This window comes from Manduca sexta, chromosome 11, assembly GCF_014839805.1.
Source record: "Manduca sexta isolate Smith_Timp_Sample1 chromosome 11, JHU_Msex_v1.0, whole genome shotgun sequence".
In the NCBI taxonomy this organism is placed as follows: domain Eukaryota; kingdom Metazoa; phylum Arthropoda; class Insecta; order Lepidoptera; family Sphingidae; genus Manduca; species Manduca sexta.
In genome coordinates, this window is record NC_051125.1 from 4,345,651 (window position 1) to 4,361,244 (window position 15,594).

A 15,594-nucleotide genomic window follows, 5' to 3' on the forward strand; every position below is an offset into this window, starting at 1 on the left:
ATATTATGACCAAATTAAACAAAATAATTATAAATTATAGCGTATGTGTTATTCTAATGTATAACCAATATTACTGTAAAGTTTCATCCAAATCCGTTAAGTAGTTTATGCTTCAAAGAGGAACAAACATACATACATACATCCATCCACACAAACTTTCGCATTTATAATATTAGTAGGATTACCAATCTTTTGCTATAAAAGAGCAATGAACGGTTTTGTATTCGATTTACCTAGCGTTTATTATCTAATAATGTTCTTCCATCAAACTATTAATATGTCACAACCTTTCTTGCTCTCCGATTACGGCAGTACATGAAATGAGCAGACACAAAATAGAGCAATCGTCAAACGTCACATAACATTATATAGTATTACATCAGTATTACCAAAAATGGCAGCAATTGAGTGAAATGTCCCACATGTTCACCAACACAGTTACGGAACCAAGACGACGTAAACAAAGATGTTCCGGTAAATTAAATATGTATTGCAATCGTCGGAATTTTGCTTTTCATAGCAGTTGACATGAATTGGATGTAATAATTTGTAAATAAGCTTTAATTTCCCCTTTATATAAATTAATATAATAAATATTCTTAACAAGTAATATTTAAAATATTTTATAATACCTTGTTTTATTTTAAACTAATAATAAATGTATATTAAGATATAAGTTAACAAAATCTACAATTACATTTTTACTGGATCAAAGAAAGAAAGCATGTATAATCATCACATCTTCATCTAAATTCATTACAATCGTTTTATTACGTAGTCATCATTTAATACAATCACATACCTTTACGTAGTGTGAGTACAAAAATATCGTTTCGAAGCTAAAACGCAACAACAATAGCGCCATTAGGAGATGTCATCGTGCGTGCAAACAAAAGCAGCCGGGAAGAGATAAAACAACGGACGACAAGACATCGCTAACACTATATCTTTAACCATTGTGTTCGCTACCTGCTTCCTACAGACCAGTCAGTTTCCGACACACGGTCAAAATGGTCACAATATTTGTTCTCCTGTCGTGTGCTGCTTTCGTTGCAGCGGAACATTCTGGAGCGTATTCATCACCACAGTACGCCAAGAAATTGTATCCGAAGAAAAGCTATGATACAAGCATGCTATTGCCAGTGGACAAGCCGCCTATTCCGTTTAAAGGTAGTGATTACCCAAACCAAGAGAGTCAGAGCCAGGAGTCTATCGCGAGGTTTGATAGTGGCAATGACACTTTAATGCATCGATCGAGTTTCCTAGAATCTGCTAATAACTTCTTTAGTAGTACCGGAGGTCAAGTGGTGACGAGCATTGCTAAGGACTTCATCGCCAGGTCGACTGGAAGCAGCCAGGTTGGTTTTGACTGCGTATCTCAGGTTCGTACCGCACTTCCAATGTAAAATTGCACGCTTCCTGCATGACTAAGCTATTTGCGGAATGTTGAAGATAAGAGATTCTCCATTCTATTGTCATTAGTCACTGATTTTAGTTGCAAGTTGCATCTTTGGGCCGGTGACGTATCAATCGTTTTTTTGTAATTTTTGTTTAGAGTTTGCTGTCTTTCAATAACAATAACTAACTACTACTTCACTATATCGGCTTAAATTTTAATAATTAACGTATTTCTTTGCAGGTATTAAGTCTAAATCTAACGAACCTGGTCATTCTCATAGTGCTGAAGGCGTTGATATTAGCTGCTGGATTCTTTGGCGCCGGCGCTTGGAAGGGCGGTCATCATTACGGAAGAAGTCTCGAAGGTATGTCTTATTTCCTATTCAGATAACAAGTTCCTTTAGGTTCAAATCTCTTGCTAAAACTATTAGTAGGTACCTATATATAGTTTAATTAGTTTTAAACCCCTGAGTTTTGACGATAGTAAGCTAAGGCTTAGCTTTGAAGTGGATAAAAATTTCATATAATTATAATAATGATACCAACACTGTATTATATCATAACATCTATTAATAATAATAATAATAATATCAGCCCTGTATTATATACTTGCCCACTACTGAGCACGGGCCTCCTCTACTACTGAGAGGGATTAGGCCTTAGTCCACCACGCTGGCCTAGTGCGGATTGGTAGACTTCACACACCTTCGAAATTCCTATAGAGAACTTCTCAGATGTGCAGGTTTTCTCACGATGTTTAATAATATAACATCTATTGCGGGGCTGGAACCCGTGATTCGCTACGAGGTCTGCCACAAAATGCTAAACGTTACCCAATTACCCTACATTTATTACTTTATTTGTTACACTTAATTTTCCTATATTTAGGAAGCATTCGTTGCTTCAACCACTTCACAAAATACACTCGCCATTCCCATGTAGATAATCTCTATTATAACCAACAAAAACACCAAAATGAACCATCATTGACAGGAAGTGTCTCCTGCCAATACATCTGCTCTCAGTGGCATGTTTTCTTTTGTTCATTGGCTCGGCACGCGCCGCGCTGACCAGTAATTTTAATCCGATATACCTTCGATGGGAATGCCGTGTCCGTCCAGATAATCCCATTGCTTGGGGATTATCTTGTACACGTCGAAACTGACCATCGGGCAAGCTGCAGACTCGGTCACCCTAACCCTTTAACGTACCTCAAATAGCACTAGATACAAATAAACATATGTGTTTCGTTAATACTCTTCGATGGGTCTTTGATTTAATTGTCTGTGTGGTTTAATTACTATGAATATGTGTTTCTTATATTGCATTTCAAGAATGATTATCAAAAATTATTTCTAATTATCTTCTTTATTAGGCGTTCAATTTATTATATTAACACATTAATATACTTGCCTTTCCAAAACAATAACTGTTTCTTCACTGCCATTAGCATCTGCCACCACAAAATATCAATTTCATGGCTTCTAACGTTCATGAATATTTTTCTAGACAACAAGAACGCCTCATACATCTCTGAAGACGAGATCCTTCTGTACCTGAGCTACTTAGCCGGCCAGCAGAATAAGAACTACGACTGTCTATATCTTCTATCGTGCCAGAGGCCAGAACAAGCGGCAATGTATTCTTCGGGAGCCGAACTACTTTTACAAGGAACGAAATTATTTCACGGGTATGTTCTTCATGATTTTCGTATCTATACTTTTAATTCCATAATATGATAGTACCTGACAGTTGTAACAAAATATAACGAAAAAATTGCCTAAATAACAATTGAATAGACACAATCGAAACTAATATTTGAAAGCATAATTATCTTCGGCATTAAATTGTAGACTTCAGTAACTGCACAAGAACTAGTAACTAAAGAGATCAAAATATCTTAGTATACTAATTCTCTATAGTATCTGCAACCGGCATCTGGAAAACACACGAAAGATTATCTTATTTAAAACTTTTATACAATTCGATATTATTTATGTTCTCCTCAATTAACAAAGCCTAACGCAATTCGCAAGTCTATATCTGACATGACCTGTAGACTAACCTAATTTATATTACCATGTGTAGTAACAACATCGACCTTGAACCATATGAAGACGTGGCAGCTGGGATCAAGCAGGCTGCCGCATGGGGGGAGCAACGCTTGCCTTGTGACACCAGATATCGATGTGGAAAATCCGTATAAGTAACCGTGCCTAGATTTAGATAATTACAGTATTGACTGATTAGTAACAAATAAACTTAAAATTATTCAAACACGTTACTGTGAATCAAATAAATTAAAAAAGGTCTAATTATCCATTCATCAAATGAAGGTTATTTGCTAATTAATAACCTGACAGAATGTAACAATTAAATATTTATTTTTCATTAATTAAAGTCTAATTTACAATGTAGTGTTTCATGTTATAAATAACTTTATCTGATGATTTAAAAACCTGACCCGATTTATTACTTGTAATTAATATTTTCTTTACGCCAAATAAACCTTACAACCATTTTGTAAACTAGAATATAATGTAAAAATATATTAAAACCGTAACTGCTCAAATAAAGTGTTTTAAGTAATCAATTTAAAGCTTAAAATTAAGTGAAGTGTATTTTTAATTTATATTAACAAGTAATAATGTAAGACAGTACACTAACTCCAAATAAATAAAATAATACTGTTAAACTAACCAACTTATTTCCCAAAATGTTTTTATTCAAATCTTTACAATTTATCAACGTAATAAAAAACGATTTATAACATAAAACAAGACCGTAATTAGCTTAATAAAACCAATGTTGTTGGTTTCACGACACTTGCGACGCAACACACATATTTAGTGTAGTATCTATAAATCCACACATTACCCCACTATTCTGGACTCAATCATGATTATTATCTAGAATGGAAATCATGTCGAATTGCACATATAACAGTTACTTAAATAAACGACTTCGTATAAATTCAATTAAGTTTTAAATTATCTAGGAGAGATATCAGAGAAACGGTCTGGCCTCAACCATAGCTTTCCTTATAAATATTTTTTATCAATCAGGTGAATTATAAAACCTTATATGTGTCCGCCTGTAGATATTCATTCGATAAAGAAGATTAAGTAAATTTTTCCAAAAAAGTTTTTGAGAATTCAAAACTCTGAATAACCACTTTAAAAGTGTCGTTTATAACTAAACATCATTAATATCTTTATTTGAGTAACTGAATTTTAATTGACTGAATAGAAATGGCTTTTCTCGATAAAGTAAAACTTACTTATATTTCGTCGTCTCTAAATTAATTTTTAATATCCTTGTCTCTATCTATACCTTTGCAAATCTTATTACTTTCACCCTGTACAATCTACATGATCTATCCTGTCTATTCCTTCGCAGGTCTATGGTTTATTAATTGCCATCACTATTGGCGGTTTGTCGCTTGGGTTCTTAGCTCTGGCTGCCCGGTATTCCGCGTACGACACGTATCCATCTCTATCTGTATCGTCTGATTCTAAAGTCCGGTCCACTAGAGCTGAAATTTAAAAATAATAATTTTGTATAATGATGATTATAATTAGGTAACGTTATGACATACATATTATTTTTATTTTTTATTTTATTTATTTATTTATTTATTTATTTAAGGAAAACTTACAACTAGCATAACAAAAAGTAGTAAATATAACAAAAAAGATAAAGGTCAATTAAAAGTTTTCACAAATACAATACAATAATATAGAACAATAATAGGCAGATAACCAGCCTAGAGACCTACATATTTTAAATGTACATTACGATATGTGAAAAAATGCATTGCACAAAGTTTTCTTTAATTTAGTACAGTTGAAGTTAAAGAGATCAATATCAACATTAGAGGAAACATCATTGAATGATCTGCACGCTCTTATTAGGTACGAGTTCTGCCGATATGCTGATTTAGCAAATGGAACATACAAGAGGTTCGGTTTTCTAACCGTAGTACAAGGTGTGCGCAGTCCGATTTTGCTTAATAGTTCAGGGCTATCAACCGTGCTATTGAGAATATTGAGAAGATATGCTAGATCGGCTATTCGCCTACGCTCCTGCAATGGAAGAATATGAAATTTCTTACATCGAGTAAAATAGTCATTAAAATAATTGCCTGAGCGGTATTGCAAATATCGTATAATTTTGTTGTATTTTTTCAATTTGGTTAATGTAAACATCATATATAGGGTTCCACACTTGCGAGGCATATTCAAGGTGGCTGCGGACGAAAGAACAATAAATTATTTTGAGTGTCTTGATGTCACTAAATTCTGAGCACAGTCTAAAAACGAAACCAAGTGCCATGGAGGCCTTCCTAACTATGTTCTCAACATGAGCATCGAACAACAGTTTGGTGTCAAAAGTAACTCCAAGGTCTCTTATAGAGTTCACACGTGATACAGTGGTGTTTAACAAGAAGTAGTTATGAAGATATGGTGTATGCTTCCGTGTGTAAGAACAAATGTAGCACTTACTGGCATTGAGATCTAGCTTATTGATATAGCAATAACTTATAACATTTATGATTATTGTACATATCGTACCTTTAGAATTACAATGGCGCAAGTGCAAAAAACCATTAAGTTGACTTTATAATCCGCAATATTTGAAAAGTGACAAACTATCGAAGGCAACATGGACTTTCTGTAATTATACGTAACTGTTTTTGCACTTGCGTCATTGTAATTCTAAAGGTGCAATATATAATTATTGATAAATTAGACACTCCACTTATTGCAAAATTTACTAAATCAGCCAGCTTGCTACATGTTAGGTTATTTATTTGATTCGATTTTATAAATTGTTTTGCTGTTTTAATCAAATCATCGCATACGATATTCCTTTTGTTCATGTAATTGTGCAACAAAATTTGACACAAAATATTGTATTCACATGACATACCAATATAAGCATCCATTTCGTCTTCATTCGGCTCTATATCGTGATCTTCAAACGGTTCATCAGTTTCATGCTGTAAAGTGTGATACACAGCCTGAAAATGACACAATATTATATTAATATTTTTGGCAAATCACATTGAGAGTTGTCGGTATTTCTTTTATTTAAGGTATATATTTATCAATCAGACAATTCCATCGAAAGTTACAGATAATTTTACTTACAATTTTACTAATATGAAATATAATTGAATATTAATTAAAATGTGAAAAAAGTTCCATACAAATTCAGGTAGTCGGTCAATTCTATTGAAGTTCTGGTGCCCCTGTGATTCCAATGATTATAGTAATTTATTTATTTATTCTCAAAAAATAATTAGATTATTTGAACTAAATTTGTATTAATTCACACAATTTATAAGATCTGTAAAAAAATACCTTTAGCAATTCCAGCCCGTCTAATTTGGAGTTCTTATCAAAATCATGAGCTGAGAAGTAGTGAAACTCTAACTCTTCGGGTGACATCTTGGCCAATGTCTCCGCTGTCAGTACTTTATTATCTTCTTCTAAATGTCTACAAATATATTTAAATTCATGTAAATCAAACCCGCTGTAGGTGATGACTAAGTCTATGACCAATTGATGGCAAATATTGATCTTTACGACCGATTTCAATGAACAAACTCAATCTTAATCCTAGATCCAATACTAAGAATAAAGGTATTCGACAAGTACTCTGTAAACAATCCAAAAAAAATTTGTTCTTATCGGTCTATTTTCGCGACCGATCAAAAAAGAGCGATTGGGATCGTGTACTGAAATCGGCAGTTATCAGCTTTTTAATGCATTAAATTTTCTTGCTATGTCAAAGTGACCTACATGTTACTCCAGGGATAGTTCTTAATCTATACCAAGAGGTATACCAATAAAAATGTCATACTACATAAATAGCAAATCAGAACCAGTTATCATAAATTCCATCACTGCACATAAAATCCATTTGCACAAGTGTTACCAGTGAGTAATTCCTATCGGCTTCCCTTTTTAGGTTTATTTACGTTTGTCTTATTTTTTTTTTCTATTAAATTGGCCGCGATATGTTAATTAAGGCATTTTTTGCCTCAGTTACCTTTTGAAAAAATTCGCCAATAGTTACTACAATACTTAATGTTAAAATTCATCTAAGTTGATATGTATGATGATACGATTCATCTCAGTGAACAATAGCCTAGTTGGGGAAAGAACGCACTAGCGAAACAAAAGCCCGCACGTTAAAAAAAAACCCAAGACTCACTTTACGAAGGTAAGTGTGTATTATTTATCAACAATTATCGTTCGCTTTAACGGTCAAGTAATACATCGTGGACACATGCATACCTGAGAATTTCGAAGGTATGTGAACTATTGAGCCTTTCAACCCGCACTAAGCCAGCAAGGTAGACTAAGGCCTTAACCCTCTCAGTAGTAGACGAGGCCCGTGTTTCAGCAATGGACAAGCATTAACCAGGGCAAGTCTTATTATCAACTTACTGAGCGTCATGCAGGACTTCTGATTCAGCTGTGAGTGAGTCGACGCCCCTCGGCTTGTAGTGGTGGTGTCGGCGTTCAACCGGGCTCTGGCCGTGAGGGTGATGTGGGCCCCGACGGAGACCCAATGCCCCGTTCAAGAGTAGAAGGAGATGGAGGCATGCTTGAAGGTAAAAAGTATGATATCCAATGAAATGGAATGAGAAATCATTTTTTTAATTTTAGTAATAATATTTATTTAAATCAGCAGAAATTTTACACAATCTATCGTATCTATTATATATCATTATTTGCGGCATAGAACTCCTGTGGATTAAAACAACATAAATGATCGCTAGGATGACATAGTGAAGTTTGCTCCAAACAATTGTTTTAAGAAGTGCGTAACAATTGGATTTAGAGCGTAAAAAATTGGTTCGAAGGTCGTCGTTTCGGTGTGAAGTAACAGTTCCCTGTTTTATAACTTTATTCCTCATATGCGTGTATTGATTCTAAATCAAACGCAAAACATTATTAATATAATTTTTAGAATCCGATAGTTGGACACAGAAACTTGCGAGTTTATTGTGATTTGAAAGTTTATGAATAAAGTTAAGTTCCTCTTATTTTTTTTTCATCGACCAGTCCATAAGGGTCAATAGTGTTTTTAATAAAATTTTAGGCTACCGATTATTATAAATTCAAAATAGGTAGAACTTGAAGTGTTGGTTTATACCTAGAAACTCCGACTACGACTGGCTATCAATAGAATATTCAATATACCTATTGGGTAAAAATTTGCTGTACTTTTCCATCCTGCCTGCCCTTTAACTAAGCATTACACATAAATCTCAACCCACGTAAACCACCTAAGAGGATACCCATTACCCAGCAATTAACATAAAGGGACAATTTCATAATCAAAATCCCATAACATCAGCGTTTTTCATGACAAAAATAAAACAATACCAGCAGTACCTGTCTATAATGACGGGCATTGTGTCAGTATAAAGGGTACCCGTGGGCAGCTGGGCCCCGCGGTCCCCCGGGGGTCGCAGCGAGCCCCCCGGAGCGGGCCCCGCGGGGACGCAATATTCACACCTCATTTCACAACGACCCTGCCCGTTAATTAGACATCGTCTGGTCAAAAGTGCGTCACATTAAATATTTGCTTGTGTTGTGATTAGCTCTATTTTTAATGATCAAGGTTACGTACAAAAGGCAATGTATATCAATGATATGTAAAAGTCTATACAAATTAAATAATGTTTTAAGTAATCTAAGCAGATTCATTATTTTTAAGCTTTTTATTAACAATAATATAATATTACGCATCAGTAAAGCTTTCGATTTATAAATAAAAACCTCGTACGAAATTACCTAATGTATGACAAACCCCACAAATAACGCAACGGAAAATCATAATTCATCAAAAATCGCTCGATTTATAAAAAAAATAAACGTCACATCCAGCCAAAAATCAATTACAAAAATGTTTCAATGTATTGAATGCGTAATACATTTTAGACGACACATCCCCCTCGTTTCGCGCGGAACATTTGGTGCGACGAAAGACGAGACCTGTCTTTAATCGAACCCTACTTTATTACAGAGCGCAGTGTATAAAATAAAGCCATAATGGAGTACAAATTATGCGTCCGCGGTGACAAGTGCGCGCTCCATATGTCGGGGTGTCCGTACCAAGCGATTTGGGACAATGAGTGACTCACGGCCTTTGCGTTTGTAGAACATTGCGATTGTGTTAATGCTTTCTTACTAATATAGTAAAATATTACCTACATTGGACCAAAAGATAATGTGATTCATATATAAAATGGTGAGACGTAGAGCGTCTTGACAGTGTCCAGAATTATCTTAATTACTGGCATATATCCCCACTTCACTGTATTTATTTTTATTCTACTATTTATGTTAGAACGATGTGTTGTATAGGTGTTTCTGGATTCTAGAATTAACTACAATGCACCATGTTCTAACCGAGACACTGCAAAGCGGGAATTTTATTTCAAGAGGACGCGGAGGAAGCCACTAACAAAACCAAAAAAATAACATGCATTATTAGGTCACCTTCATTAATAATTCGATACACAAAAATATGACCACTAGATTCACCGTCTGATCTGGCCGTATGTCAAACACAAATCAAACCAAAGCCCCGGTGCGTAGTGAAAGGCACCGCCCCGGGCAGCCCGCTACATTATCGCTCGATAACACCCTAATCCCATGTGATCACAATGCATCCAACAGACCGACTCGCAAATACCTTTATTCCACCACCACACTAAGTATCATTGCTTCGAGTTTGCTGACCCGCAATGTGCAGATAGTATTAATTTTTAAATACTTTATGCCGTGTCCATTTTTTTCTGAGTAATGTTATCTTAATTATTGGAAATTTAAATTTATGGAATATTAGTGTTTAATACGCGTTAATAAAATCTATGTTTAACTGATGCAGTGAGTAATATTTTTTTTAGACATCGTACAAAATAAAAACTCCAATGTAATAGATATTATGAGAAGATTAAATTCACAGACCGTTAATAAGATTAAATAATAAAAACACAAATGATAAAAAGTCACATTTAATACAACAGAAATTGTTAAAACTACGCGTAAATCTCTATGAGGTATTTGAAGCCCGAACCCCTCTCACTTTTGAGTTTTATATTCACAAAGTTGAAACCCAAACCGCCCCGATTTATCGAAGCCACGGACAGTCCATTCTCCAAGTCTTTTATGGCAATGCCTTTGATCTTCTGTTCAGTTCCAGCCAACTCGAATGATATCTCCTGTGTCCTCTTAATAAGAGGTATCGATGCAAGCTCAACTTCTTTCTCAAACACTTTTTTAACTAATCCATTATAGTCGTATGTTTGACCGACGATAACACTTCTTGAATACACAGTGGTGAAAACACAGAAAAGAATAATTAACTTCAACATTGTGATACGTGTGTCGCGCCGAGTGGTGTGGTGTTGTGTGGCGAGGAGATAGCGGCGCAGGTCAAATGTCGCATGAGCAATATTTTACCAAAGACTTACATACTGATTATTGTAATTAGACTGATAAATATCACTTCGTGTCAATGATTTGTAACAACTTTGTTCTGCAATTTATTTTACAATATTTATAAGAAAATATTGATCTGTTTTAAGTTATAAATGCAAAGAAATCATTAAAGATTTGATTCTAACATGCAAAACATGTTTGCCCTGATCTGCCACCCCAGCGAGAGTACAGGCGTGATGCGTTTGTTTTGTATAGATTATAATAAACGGCTACGTAGTCACAGTACTTGAATATATTTTTTTCTTTTTTTCATTTATTGAAAGAGTTGATTCGCTTAGAGAATATGCCACCCTTACATATCACGTATTATCAACCAGATTTTGTCTACGTTAGGTTTAAGAGAACCGCAGAAATTCCCCCTAGAATATATGAATTAACTCGCTCACTCGCACTCGCCTTCATGTAAACCTCTCTTACATCTTTTAAAACAATTCGACATACATGGTAAGTATCAACAAAGTTGACCTTAGGTCATACAATCGGCTGATACTTGATACCACTTGAATCTACGATGAACATTATTAAACCTTCTAGCAATAGTAATAAGATCTGCTTTACCAAATCTACTCAAATAATTTATTTAAATAACGATTACTTCATCGCAATTAATAGTAATCTGACAATGATTTGGACTTACGCTTGTATGTATTGTTAGAACGTTCGAAGTTTATCATTTACTGAACTGTAGAAGCAGATGACACAAAACTACAAAGCCCTAGATTGCATGATACCATAACTATTAAATAATAACAGGGTCTAGAGGCCTGGATAACAGCCATTATCCTACTTAAAACAAGCTATAATACCCTAGTCATGACACCACTTTGAGATCATACCGTTGGTAAGTAAACTCAAATTATAATCATTTATTAAATGCACTGCGTTTACCATGAATTGTTGATCGGTATATTATTTAATTAGTGTTGTTGCTCTTAACTACAGCCAGTGATTTGGAATTCATAGAGTACAATACAGTAATCAGGTTAATCATTGATAGAAATTGTTATTGATAATGTCCTAACATAGTATTATGCACTTGCAATACAAATATACGTAAAAATTATCACATGAAGACTAACAAAATGCTTTTAATTTCTAATAATGAAAGTTTGAGGCAAATAGGGTAAAGTCACCCAATTTCAGAGATATTTTGTTGACAAAATTAGTCACTTTTTTTAGATGTACACATAAGTCAACAAGGAAAACAATGAATTATATTTTAAATAATTAATGCCTCGTTCTTACTATTCTACACAACCTATAGTAATTTTAGGGCAATTAGGAAAATCACTATACCCATAATAGTTTTACATCATTGCTACTCGTTTGATCCAATATCATTGCATGAAATTCTTTAACTTAAGGTAAGCAATCAAAACATACCTTCAAGTCTCATCGTGGCTGCATCACTCTGTATGATGTATTTTAATCTAATATTTTACAAAAAACACAAAATAACTTGAGGGGCATCGCGTATCCTTACATCTGTCAAACATTGACAAAATAAATCAATGTTACGGCGCAGGCGCGACACCTTCGTGCAAATGTATGCTTTACACGACTGGGATACATAACACTTTCGCTTAGCACTTTTTCAGCGCATGGCAGGTAAAGGTTTTCCAAAATTTTCTTAGTCTAAATCAAAACCAACTAGATGGCGTTAGGCGTATAAAAGAAAAACATTATAGCGAGAACACGCTACTCACAATAACCAGCATACTCGAAAAAGATTTATTTTCCAATGTTATTCTCATCCTTACTTTAAACTAAAAATCATTTGCTAGAAATATGTCAACGGTGTATTGAGATAACTATATTAATTATATTATTTCCCAGAATGCCACTTATATAAATAGAATTCCACAATTTCAAAAACTAGCTAAAAATTTTGTAAATTACCAATAACTTGATTTTTGTTTATTTGATTGCAGATTTCTCATATTATCTACGTTGTATGGATATGGAACGCTGCATTATCTATTACACTTCCAAATATAGCGCGTACATGTAATTGCGTTATGGTTAAATTGTCATTATAGCCATCTTATACCTATACATCTTATAGGTTTGTGAGTAATAAAATCCGTAACATACGAAATATTGAATAAAAAATACATCCCTTTATTAGCGCTTTTATTATAAACTAAGGGAAATAGAATAAAATCCAAATCTGAAACCAGAATGATCACCAACGACTTTTTCCCAATGTTAAAAATAAATAAGAATCATTCATTATACCTTACTCACGGAAAAATTCAGTATGTGCTATTTGTTATGGCATCTGAAGCGTCCTGGATAATTCTGAATTCAAAAATCGGATGTATTACACCGACCTTATAATAACAAATGCAATGCAAAGAATAACAAATGAATAAAATAATAAATAATGAAGAATAACAACTTAGAAAAACAAATGCTGTAAGGCTTGTAAATCTGGACTATTGGTGAAATTGCTTTTATTTACGGTCAAATAGTACCTGATTATCATCAGACGGACAAACTTTTTGTACCGTAGCCTACATTATAATATAAAGCTAAAGGTTTTTTTCATACGAAGGCTGGAATTTTTAGAACTAGTAAACCGATCTTACTTAATTCTCTGACTAGTAAAAAGCTACAAAATCTCAGTATAAATTACTATGTATCCTGGGAATTGCAAGCAGCTGCTGCAAAAGTCTATTTACAAATAAGTATAAAAAATTCCTTATCTTAAAAAAATATGTTATACTTCAAAGCATATAACATTTTCACAAGAAATAGACATTGAGCATTAGAAGAATTGTCTAGCACATCTGCTGCCTGCTTGGTTAATTTATGAAAATAACTCATGAGAATGGGACGAATATACTTTAGCATAGTGATATAATATATTCCAGACGTAAACAACTTTTAACGAACTTCCTAATACGTTTTACTTTCATTGTATGTATTACAATATTGGAAAATAGTTACATGTAAAAAATAACCTCGTCTAAAAAGTAATTTTAATAGAACAAAATTATGAATTATTTTAAACCATTAAATACAATAAATTTATTATTACAATAAAAGAAATATTTTCTGATTGCCTATTCTGAGGCCTTATTCCCTATGACTGCGTAAACTCGTAACACGGCCGTGATAAGTTATTTTCGTGAAAATAGCGTGGAATGATATTCTGCATACCAATATCTATTGTCTTAAATGTGGCGCGGCGCGTTACATGCCTCTTACGCACTGTCAAAATAAGATGGTGTAGCGAATTAAACTCCTGAAGTCGTTGAAACTCCTACACAATGCAATCTTTAAACGGTAGAACTTGGTAGACAATTATATTTACACCATGATTATTGAATAAATTAGCTCGACCAAGAATGTCGAATGTAAAAGAAAGCCGTCGGTTTTAAAAAATTAAGAGAGAAAGTTTTTTTCGCTTATATTGGATTTGAAGTTGAATAAGGGCAGAATGCAGGAGAAAGAAAAGAAGAGTTTGATAAACAATTTGAAAATAACAGAACTGTTTTATACGCTACCTATAATTAGACCTGTTTTCTAAGTTCTATAAATTATTATACTTGTATAAAAATTATTGATGCGACTGACGAAGTAAGGAAGGATTGGAAAGAGAGAAGGTTTCATTAGGCTCCCGGCTTACTAAAGCAATAGAAACCTGATACTTTGTGGTACAATAATACCAGCTTGATGACACAATGATGGAATTGGCAATCAAGAAGTAAAAAAACGTGATAGTGACTCTATCAATATAGAAATACATACTCCTAAATAAATACCGATTGACAAAAGATCGTCACATTATCGTTGAGTTATAGAGCGCGGTCTCAATAATTTACTAAGATGGAGTAAGTAAGGATGGAGTTTGCTATCTCAAGTCACAAATCGACAATAAAACTTACGTTAACTCTTACTGCTGATTCAATATAAAATTTCGAATGCTCAACTGTGATCCAGAAAAGATAACACCCGTAACTCTAGTTAGTGCACCCACAGAAACCTTTTATTTGTGCACTGACTACTAAGTATCAAATGTTATGTTTTAAATAAAATGTCTGATTTTTTATGTTTTGAACTATAATTATATTCAATATTTTTACTGCATAGATTAACACGACAATGATTAATAGTTCCATGCGGGACTATGGCAATAACGAAACTCATCAACGACAATCATATTCGTTGTTCCGATAGATAGCTTAACTTCATGGATAAGGTATTTTGACCTACCTTAGTTTGAAGGAACACAAATAACCATCAATATTAAGGTAGGCTACAAATGTATGCCTAAATTTCTGCCAACATAAAAGAACCGGTACAAAAGCTCCGCTACATACTTCTCCGGGAATTAATTTAGGATAGGTATGGCGAATCAATGTCACGCGTGCCAATTGTGGAATACAAAATAATTCGGACATGCTAATAACAATTCTATGCCGACAAATATAGTTACAACCTACGAAAACCAAAAAGGTCGCAAGGAAAGAGGCGCCCGAATATCAAAGACCGGCTTTGGATGGCACGTTATAAGCATATTATGATATTTTTTCATAATTAGTAGCATGTTAACTGATAAAAGTTCGCCATCCCTTATGCAAAACGTGATCTTTGTACGAAATTAGTCTAAATACCTTTCGTGATTTTTGTTTTTATTACTAACAATTATCCCAAGTCTTAT

The 15,594-nt window shown here is 33.9% G+C and overlaps 2 protein-coding genes across 4 annotated transcripts; one reads left to right on the forward strand and one right to left on the reverse strand.

Moving 5' to 3' along the window:
- The first annotated feature begins 903 nt into the window (after positions 1-903).
- Positions 904-4,093, forward strand: LOC115442741. 2 transcript variants are annotated; one of them, XM_030167895.2, is made up of 4 exons: positions 904-1,358; positions 1,640-1,763; positions 2,908-3,088; positions 3,487-4,093. In XM_030167895.2, the coding sequence occupies exons 1-4, from the start codon at positions 1,011-1,013 to the stop codon at positions 3,602-3,604; spliced, it is 771 nt and encodes a 256-aa protein (XP_030023755.2). In that variant the 5' UTR covers positions 904-1,010; the 3' UTR covers positions 3,605-4,093. The 2 variants fall into 2 exon arrangements, with proteins under 2 accessions (XP_030023755.2, XP_037293481.1); XM_037437584.1 differs by having other exon boundaries at positions 907-1,382.
- On the reverse strand, positions 4,089-12,474 carry LOC115442822 (multiple coagulation factor deficiency protein 2 homolog). 2 transcript variants are annotated; one of them, XM_037437585.1, is made up of 6 exons: positions 12,309-12,474; positions 7,857-8,016; positions 6,765-6,900; positions 6,331-6,421; positions 5,513-5,647; positions 4,089-4,933 (listed from the first exon to the last, which is right to left on the reverse strand). In XM_037437585.1, exons 1-6 carry the CDS (start codon positions 12,319-12,321, stop codon positions 4,800-4,802), a joined length of 669 nt encoding a protein of 222 aa, XP_037293482.1. In that variant the 5' UTR covers positions 12,322-12,474; the 3' UTR covers positions 4,089-4,799. The 2 variants fall into 2 exon arrangements, with proteins under 2 accessions (XP_037293482.1, XP_030023856.2); XM_030167996.2 differs by lacking the exon at positions 5,513-5,647 and having other exon boundaries at positions 12,309-12,447.
- Positions 12,475-15,594: the final 3,120 nt, after the last annotated feature.

Coding starts and splice junctions, on each gene's coding strand:
- LOC115442822 (XM_037437585.1), bottom strand. Junction 6,901..7,856: donor GAAGTCCTGCATGACGCTCA/GTAAGTTGATAA, acceptor ATATATTTGTAG/ACATTTAGAAGAAGATAATA. Junction 5,648..6,330: donor CGAAATGGATGCTTATATTG/GTATGTCATGTG, acceptor TTTCGTCCGCAG/CCACCTTGAATATGCCTCGC.
- LOC115442741 (XM_037437584.1), top strand. CDS start 1,011: ATGGTCACAATATTTGTTCTCCTGTCGTGTGCTGCTTTCGTTGCAGCG. Junction 1,383..1,639: donor GTTTTGACTGCGTATCTCAG/GTTCGTACCGCA, acceptor ATTTCTTTGCAG/GTATTAAGTCTAAATCTAAC. Junction 3,089..3,486: donor GGAACGAAATTATTTCACGG/GTATGTTCTTCA, acceptor TACCATGTGTAG/TAACAACATCGACCTTGAAC.